The sequence below is a fragment of the Poecilia latipinna genome, unplaced genomic scaffold (assembly GCF_001443285.1).
Source record: "Poecilia latipinna isolate Pla-1442-1.1 unplaced genomic scaffold, P_latipinna-1.0 Scaffold193, whole genome shotgun sequence".
NCBI lineage: Eukaryota > Metazoa > Chordata > Actinopteri > Cyprinodontiformes > Poeciliidae > Poecilia > Poecilia latipinna.
This window is the reverse complement of record NW_015112809.1, coordinates 126094-135386: the sequence shown is the minus strand read 5'-3', so window position 1 is coordinate 135386 and position 9293 is coordinate 126094. Positions and strand designations below refer to the sequence as shown.

The following is a 9293-nucleotide window of genomic DNA, read 5'->3' as shown; positions in this document are numbered from 1 at the left end:
AGTTAGATTAAATGGCAGCATGATCTTCACTGAGCTCATTTCTCCTCTTCTGTGCCAAACAGTGTTACTGACACACACACACACACACATGCAACACAGCTTGTCCCCTTCGTTTTGTTAACCCACCGCCCCACTGGTGAAGTTAATCTAGACTTAGGATCCAACAGGCATCAATTGACTCCCAACTGTTTGTACAATAACCCTGCAGGTTTTTACGCCTCCCACTTGAAATGCTGCGAGGCGTCTGTAAAATAACTGATTTCTGATGTTTCACAAAGTTTTGTTATTCATTCTTTCAACTTGTTCTGCCTTTTCACTTTATTCAATTTAGAAAATGGTTTTATCCATCTTCCAATATTTTGTTTTCTCACTTTTATGCTTAGTAAAAATCTCATTCGGCTTCTGCTCACTTTTTGTCTGGAAATAAAATGTTTCTTTCAGAAACTAATTATAATTTGTCATCAACACAATTAACTGCATTTATAAAACAATAACAAAGCTCTTGGTCTCTTCTTCAGCAGCAGGATCATATTTTGTAGTTTAAGAATACTGAAGGCATTTAAACTAAACTCATAGACAAGTTTAGTTTATGAATTTAACTAAACTCATAAACTAGTTTAATTAGAGTTGAGTGGCTCCAATCTCAAATCTCAAGCAGATTTGAGATTGGAGCCACTTTAAGATGGCAGCTCTCCATTAATATTGGGCCCGCTCTGACTAGCAGTTAGCATTAGCCTCCATAGAAACTAATCAGAGTTTACCCAGATGAAAACTTTACCCATTACAGGCAAGACAGTAGTTAACAACAACTTTCCCCATAGACCCCAACATTGAGTTTAATAAACTATTTTGCAAAACCTATCGGGTCACTATGACAAACCAACTAATAATAACCTATTTTTGATAATAAAATACTTTAACAAGATGTTTAAGAGCTTTAGCTCTTCTAAACTGGCTTTCTACAAGGTTCAGAAGTCTGTTTATGTAAATTGTTTATAATTTTTTTCAGGGCAGCAATTATGAAGTCAGACAATCATGTTTGATGCTCTAATTTATCCCAAAGATGCTTTATAGACTTAGGTTGGGTCTCTGTGCGGGCCAAGCATTTTCTTCCACATTTTCTTTGACACTTGATGCAATAAAGGATGAACATAAAAACTACCTTTGGAATTTCGCAAGAAAAACACTAAATTTTCATTTTTGGATCATTTGGAAAATGCGCTTCCATTTCAAATGTGCGCAAAACTTTGTCGATATTTGGCTAATGTAAAAAAAACCCCACAATTTCACAATTGCTGTGTTTCTAATCCCAGATGAATAAGTTTGTTCATGTGATGTCACTAAAAAAACATGCTGCCGCATCATCCTCCTACCACTTCCTGTCGATTTCTTCATCTTTTCCGCCAGTAGTAACATCTGGTTGTTGATGACATGACTTGTGAGATGCAAAGAAAGTATCTCTGTTGCAGTTTTGCAAAATGCACTTATTTAATTACCACCGAAAAAATCACTTCATCCTAAAATATCTTACCAAAAATGTTTACATTTTTCAAAATTGACACAAATAACGGTATTTATTTTTGTAATTCCAGTTTGAGTAATTTCAAGGTGAATGGAAATGCAGCTTTTCAGTTTATTTGATCTTATATGCATGTATTGCTCTAACATAGGACTTCACAAAATGTCCCCATTTACATTTAAAATGATTTCTGAGTGACAACTTGAAGTAGTTGATGTACAATGTGAAAACAAGTCAGGGTTTCAGTTGCTTATTGATCTATTGTTTTCCAGCCTCCTAATACCTGGATTCTCGACAGATTTCTACGTTTTTTGTTTGTTTTTTTTACTTCGTTTTAAGCCAGACAAACCTTCACCTGACTGCAACCTTTGCTCAAATCCTTAATCACTCTGGAAATAATCAATATCTGGCTTCCGGGTTACCTGTTGCAAAATAAACGTCACCTCCACACTGATGTTGTTGGGAGCACATTTGTTTCCCTTTAGGCTACTTTGGGTAAATGAAGTGTAACATGTTTGAGCATTAGCCAACAGATGCTTACAGGATCTGTTGTCTGATTAATAGGAAAATTGTCCTTAGACTGATTAATGAGCTACTGAGATAAGAAGGACTGAACCAGTTTGCAGATTAATAACATGGTGTCCTGACTTGCTCTGTATGGACGTCCAGGAGCGTTCCCAGTTTGAACTGGTGTGAGGAGAGGTCACCGGGGATAGAATATCTGTAACCCATGTCTGCTTTAATTACATGGGTATTAGCTGGTGGGGGTGAGGGGGTTCTATCCCAACATTTACCCTTGGGCAAATGTCAAGAAAACATACTTAGTCAATTATGCAAAATATTATTTAAGAGGATTCTTTTAAGTTCTCAATTTTCTAAGAAATCAGCTGCCTCTAAACTTTCTGCCTCTTGTTCTTTTTAGTGTTTATTTCCTTTTTCTTCACACATTTTCTTCTCTCCATCATCTGCTCCTGAGATGGACATGTATCTCCTAAAGATCAGACCTTTTAAATAATCTTTCCTCACTTGTTTGCTCACTGCAGTCATCCTGGCAGTCGGTGTATCCTCAGGCTAAGCCAAACAAGCTGATCAGCCAGGCACCTCTGTACACACTACCCCCCACTAAGAGGCTAATGGCCAGGACGTATAATCCTTCTCAAAACAACCACAGAGATGCTAATTGTATCTAGCTATAAATACTAGCAACTGCTTGTCCTCTTTCTTCATTTGTCTCTGCTGTTGCCTGTAATGGTGGAGCCAACAGCATCTTCCCAGAAGTACCCACACCTAAATACCAGGAGAGGCTGCTGAAGTTGTGGCGAAACCTTTCCAACAGGCCTACGGAGATTCAACACACGGATATACCGTCCCATGTGGATTGTGAACATATCTCAGCCGAGCTACCGTGAAGCGACGAGGTGAGATGTTCCCACTGCCGATGTTCACGCCCGACCAGGTCGCCCGGGTGTGCGAGAACCTGGAGGAGACCGGGGATATCGAGCGCCTGGGTCGGTTCCTCTGGTCGCTGCCTGCCGCCGTGCCCGGCTCTGCGGGGGAGGCGCTCAATCGGCACGAGTCTGTGATGCGAGCGAGAGCTCTGGTCGCCTTCCACACCGGGAACTTCGAGGCGCTTTATCAGATCCTCCAGAGCCACAGGTTTACCCGCGAGTCGCATGCCAAGCTGCAAGACCTCTGGCTGGATGCGCACTACAGAGAGGCGGAAAGGCTGAGGGGGCGGCCGCTGGGCCCGGTGGAGAAGTATCGGATCAGGAAGAAGTTTCCATTGCCCCGCACCATTTGGGATGGCGAGCAAAAGACGCACTGCTTTAAGGTAAGAACTTACACAGACGTTGTAAACTTGTATTTTATACTTACGATAAAGATGTTCAATTCATCAATTAGAAGAAAACAATGGGCACGTAGAGAGCACAAACATTAAGTGGATATTTTAAAAACACCAGTCCAGATAATTTTTTCTCTGACTTTGAGATCAAACAGGCTTGACTTTGAGCTCTTAAGATGATCGTCCTTATCCTTCGGCCTGCATGTCTAAACGACTCCAGGCTGTTGCACAAGTATGCTCCATCTCAGTGACTCTCTAAGCTGTAGCTGCAAATCAACCATCAACTGTGAGGTCTTGTAAATCCTTCTTGGAAATACTGCTAAATATCAAGAATCAAAATGGTAACATAGCAACTATGTTATAGATGTTACAACAAATAAAAACAATACTGACAAACAGAGAAAAAAATATATTTTAGTTGTTTCTGTGGTCATTTTAACTATTTGTTTGACTTACTAGCAATGATCTCACCTGTGGTTATTTTGTGTGGCGAAAAAACAAAAGTTACTTTATCTAACATCTTCATACTTTAAAGTACTTTATATAACGTCAAATTAACTGAGAAGCCAAGCTTTTATCATTGCTTTTTGTGCATTAAATTTGTCTTTGACATAAAAAAAAAGCTATATAGTGGAATTTATTTTAATATGTTGGAAAAACGAAATAAATCTCATTCATCTTTATTCCATAAAGGAATTCAACTTTTAAGATTGCAGTTTTGGTCACGTTTGCATTCTTCTGTACAAAATGTCTTCTTAAAACATTTTCTGTCACTAGAACAAATATTCTCAATAATTCTAGATATAATATAAAATTAAAATATTCTTTTAAACTACTAAAGCCTTTGGGTATATTTTATGCTTATTATAAAAAATATCAGATGAATATAAATTGCTTCAACAGCATGTTAGAGGAAAAGGAGCGTGAACTTTGCCTCCACATTTGTGTGTGTGAGCTCCCTCTTGTGGCCAGTGGAAGTATTGCTCATAATCGTATAATCTTTAATCCAAACCTCTGTGGGGATGACCAGTCTGTCATCTTACTAAGCCCCTTAGCATGATCCAATTTAGTAGATATACATGGTCATGTATACGTCAACTGTAAACAGTGTTTATCTGTTTATAAATCTAGTCTAATCTGTTCAACGACCGCATCATACAAGAGGGACAAGCCAGTTTCATTAGAGACTAAAACGTAAGGATTGAAGATGAAATATCTCCCATTTTCCAGGAACGGACTCGGAGCTTGTTGAGAGAGTGGTATCTCCAAGATCCCTACCCCAACCCGTCCAGGAAACGCCACCTGGCCCAGGCCACGGGTCTCACGCCTACACAAGTCGGTAACTGGTTCAAGAACCGCCGTCAAAGAGACCGCGCCGCATCGGCAAAAAACAGGCAGGTTCCCACATCGTTTTAAAGAGAGGAATAATAGAGTTGAAATTTCCTAAATACTGAATTTCGTGGGGGAGGTGGGCATTTCCATTTAAACTGAGGAGAGGTACAATAACTAATTTCTGTCCCCCACCTCAGGCTTCAACAGGATCCGTCTGTCCTGCCGTCGGAGGGCTCCCCTGACGGTGCCCTGCAAGAGCGGCACCCCCACCCCCACCTGCTGCCTACTTCCCCTCGCCACCTCGGCAGCCCAGAGGCAAGCGACTGCAGCACAGAGACTGAGCGCAGAGGGACAGGGGCGTCTACACCAGAGATCTCCGTCAGCAGCGACGGCGAGTTTGAGTCTTGAGATGATAATTTTTTTTTTTCTTTTCTTTTTACACGGGTACAAAAACGCAACATTATAGATGGTGGACATGCTACAGCTGCTTAATCAGAGAAGAAAAGCGGCGGGGGAACTTCTGCCTCTGAACAGACTTTGTTCAAGGAATTATGCACTTAAAAACAGCACTGAAAAGGGTGCTGGTCATTTCGCCCCTTTGCTGTGTCGTACTTTTTCAGTTTTGGTCTTTTTCTGGCAGGAAAACAAGGCGTCTTCCACAGGACGCTTCATGCCGATGGAATTCATTTATACTGGTCCCGGGGACAAATGATTAAAAGAAATGTACTACAATTTACTTACAGGTGGATATATGGAAATGTGGTTATGTGACACTGTCGATACTATTGACCAGCAGAAGTTTGTTCACATTTATTTTGGTTTGAGGCGAGGTGATAATTCAGCTGCTTTTTTAAGAGTCAAAAAGACCAAATGGCATTGGGAACAAGGTATTAATTTTTACATTTTTAAAATGAATACCCATTTAGATGATAGATTATTACCAAGTGGAATAAACAGATAAGCAATGGTTTTCTACAATAGATTGTTTACATGTAAGCTGGCAAAGAGGCAAACTGAACCTGGAGCTCAACGAAACCCATAAGCTTGGTTGTTGTTGATGTGTAGAATGATAATCAACTACTGGCTAACAGTATGTTTAAGTCTCAGGTTCAGACTTTAGAGCTAATCCTAATGTCCGTTAGCTCATGTGAATATTAGTACTGTCGTGTTTTTTCTACTGTTTCAAATAAATCTGTAAATATAAATGATCCTGTAATAGTTTAAAGGGAAGTTGCATGCATTTGTGTGGAAATTGTGGAAAAAAAAAACAAACAAAAAAAAAACTTTAAGAACAATGCCTTGTGTAGGCAATAGCTGTATGTGAATATGTCACCATGGACAATAATGAATTAATACTTATGTGCCCTTACAGATTTAAAGTAGTGTAAAACCATATATTGTCAGTGGTACACTAATGTTTATGTGCGTCTCATTGTTGTCTTCTACAACACTGGTTAAAATGTGCGCGCAAACATCGTCATTACGAACTACTTTGACTCTTTTCACTGCCTTAAATGGAGCTAAGGGCATTCCTATAACACAGGTTGTGAGTCTATGCAAACCGTCTGTGACTACAACATGCTAGAGCACAAACTACAGCCATTTTAACTGTTCACCTTTCCTGCTGTCCCTCAATGGAAGATGCTGTCAGAGGTTTCCAAGCTGCTTCGAGTTCAAAGTTTAGGCTACACTCACTGGTTCTTATCTCCATGTGCCTAATGCATTTCAGAACAGTAAAAGCTAATCAAATGTGTCTTCATTAACACTCTGCTGTATGACATAACTTTCTTACAACTATCATTTCTCACAATGTTTCTGTAATTCAGTGAAAATGTGAATTTTGTAAATGTTTTGTGCGAATAAGTAAAACTATTTTCATCCAACGTGGTCATGAGTTTTTGTACACAAAAAATTACAAGAATAACCAACAATGCAACATCATTATGGATCTAAATACATTTTAGCAAAAATTATTTTAATGAAATTTGTGGAAATTAAGAAATGCAACCTGAAAAAAATATATACATGTATAATTTTTTTTCCTTCTGTTTTTTTTACATGGACATCAAAAGAATATTGTTTTATTGTTATGAGGCAGACTATTCTAAGTTTTTAAATATATTTTGTGAATTTAAGTCACAACTCTTATGTTTTTAGGAAGTTTTTAATGTAAATGATCACAAATTGCTTTTTTATATGAAAACCTTTCTTTGATATACAACTCTTAAAAGTTTTAACTTTGCTCATAAAATCTGTGGTAATGTTTTTGACAGCATAACTATATTAAATACAAAAGAATATATAAAAAAATAATATAAAAAATGTAAATTTAACCTGATTTTGAAATGTGTGTTGTATTATTTCAACTAAATATGGGTAAGTTTGTTCAATAACATGAATTTCTCTTTGGCATCAATAAAGTATTTTGAACTGAACTGAATTAAATTTGAATCAGAATTCAAAATAATTTGAATTCTGATTCAGATTATTTGTTTTGCAAATTTTAAATGACTATACTAAGAATTGTTTCAATAAAAGTAAAATAACTTCCAATAAATTTGTCTAAGGCAAAAATATAAAGCATAACAAAAACAACTTATCTTAAGCTTTGAGACACCACGAGTAAATTTTAAAAAACGACACTGTTGTTGTAGTTGGTGTTAATACTGCAAAATAGCAGCTTTAAGCTATTTTGTACGAACATGTTTTTATGACCATTACAACTCCATCGAACAGCTGACGAAAAAAAGTTCTTACCTGTTTCTGACGACATTTTTATAACATTTTAGCAATATTTCTGATTCTTTTGAAACCGCAGCAGTCCCAAAGATGGCGCCCGGTTTCTTTCCCAGAACCACTACGGTCAAAAGATGAAAAAACAGTTACCATTCTGGGAAAAACAGGCTTACCGAACTTAACAAAAAATAATGAATAATTAATAAAAATGCGGTGTTGAATTTGTTACCATGAAGTTGAAAACGAGCTGTCCGTTTGGAGGATCAGTACGGTAACGTCACAAATCCGCCATTACTACAAAGTTTAATTGCAAGGCTGCAATGTTCACCCTTAATAAGACGCACTACTGCATCTCACCGCCAGAGGGCTGTATAATAACCTTATTTGTGTTCATCTCAGTTCTTGTATCGTTTGTTTGGCATCTTTATGAGGACGAGGCGAGTTCCAATTTTTATCTCTAAATATGTAAACGGATGTGTAAAGTACACTATCATAATATTTCATAAATAATAAAATTATGATAAAAGCAAATTATTTAACTCATGTATTGATTTATATTTTGTTGCACCTCCTCTGGATTTCATGATAAACTAGAAGTTTAATTCTGGGTCAAATATTATTGTATTATTTAGTTCCATCATTGTCATTCTCCCAAAGCAGCAGATAAATTAGTACTGCAAAGATGAGCCTTTTCTTTCACAATTCTTTTGTTTTATTATTTTCAGCTATGATCAGACTGTTTTCAGGTCACACCTGTCTTTCCTGAATAAAGGTTTTAACATTTTCTGATGATTGGACTGATAAAGTGTCAACAATTCCAATGTCCACATGCTGGTTTACTGTAGAGGTAATAACAGAAGGTTGTATAGCCAAATATCGTAGCTTATGTTCAGATTCAATATCAAAGTTGTGGAGGATCAACAAACCTGCATAAATGGTAAATAGTAATCTCTGCAGAGTGCACCACAAAATGCTGAACTGATCCAAAAGGTCATTTGTGGAAGTTCTGCTTTCATAAACGAGACAAAACCTTTCCTGCTTCAATAAAAAAATTAAAAACTCCACCCCTCCTCATCCTCCTTCGCCATAAAACGGGTGTTTTTACTTTGTGTAACCCCACCCACGCTTCAAGAGCAGACTTCTGCCTACCTGTCAGTTGTGATCCCAGTTTAACTCATGCATGTTTACCTTCACTATTAAGCTTAATCAGGCTCTCGTCGGACAAGTGGGAGTATCTTGAACTGTTAGCGAAGGCATGGACAGCCAAGGGAGGAAGGTGGTGGTTTGTGACAATGGGACGGGGGTGAGTAAGTGCTTCAAACTCTTTCACACAGTAATCATCATAACATCACAGGTTGTTTTTTTCTTTTTCTTTTTTGGCATGATGTTTTATGTAGCCTTCATCTTTCCAAGTCATCCCAACGTTGGTGATACTGTCATCCAAATCAGGTGTGCTGCATCTCTAACAGCGTTTTGATTTCTGGGTTTCCAGTCAAACAGATGCAGAAATCCTGCAGGGTGTGTAACACGGCGCTTACTGCAGTCTCGTTGCACGAGTCTGGACTTGTCACTCCTGCTTTTACAAACATCCATAAATGGTTGTGGTGGTTTGAAGGGAGCATGCAATTGGATGAAAAACAGGGAGAAGTATGAGGTGTTAAGATGTTCAAAGAGGCGCCTTGATGTAACATTATAGGATTTACATGTTTATTTCTAAGAATACTGGCAAATAAAATTCATACCAACCTGTTGACCTACATTTCTTTCTTATTTATTGATTTTTTTTTTTTTTTTTTTTTTTTTAGGGGAATTTGTTTCGTTGTTTTGGGCTAAGGATGGGGTGTTTGACCGAACAGCAATGTT

General features: G+C 37.9%; 2 protein-coding genes across 2 annotated transcripts in view; both read left to right on the top strand.

Annotated features, from left to right (window-relative positions):
• Positions 1–2113: 2113 nt before the first annotated feature.
• On the top strand, positions 2114–5902 carry six7 (SIX homeobox 7). Its single transcript, XM_015030797.1, has 3 exons — positions 2114–3350; positions 4593–4756; positions 4892–5902. Exons 1-3 carry the CDS (start codon positions 2943–2945, stop codon positions 5100–5102), a joined length of 783 nt encoding a protein of 260 aa, XP_014886283.1. The 5' UTR covers positions 2114–2942; the 3' UTR covers positions 5103–5902.
• Positions 5903–8536: 2634 nt separating this feature from the next.
• Positions 8537–9293, top strand: part of LOC106946464 (actin-related protein 2) — a 7165-nt gene continuing 6408 nt past the window's right edge. Inside the window, exon 1 of the mRNA XM_015030796.1 lies at positions 8537–8733. Coding sequence (XP_014886282.1) covers positions 8686–8733 — 48 coding nt within the window. The 5' untranslated portion in view covers positions 8537–8685. The remainder of the gene's footprint in view (positions 8734–9293) is intronic.

Excerpts from the sequence above, each read along its gene's own strand:
- six7 (XM_015030797.1), top strand. The coding sequence starts at position 2,943 with ATGTTCCCACTGCCGATGTTCACGCCCGACCAGGTCGCCCGGGTGTGC. Across the intron at positions 3,351-4,592 it reads AAAAGACGCACTGCTTTAAG|GAACGGACTCGGAGCTTGTT; the intron begins GTAAGAACTTAC and ends CCCATTTTCCAG. Across the intron at positions 4,757-4,891 it reads GCCGCATCGGCAAAAAACAG|GCTTCAACAGGATCCGTCTG; the intron begins GCAGGTTCCCAC and ends CCCCCACCTCAG.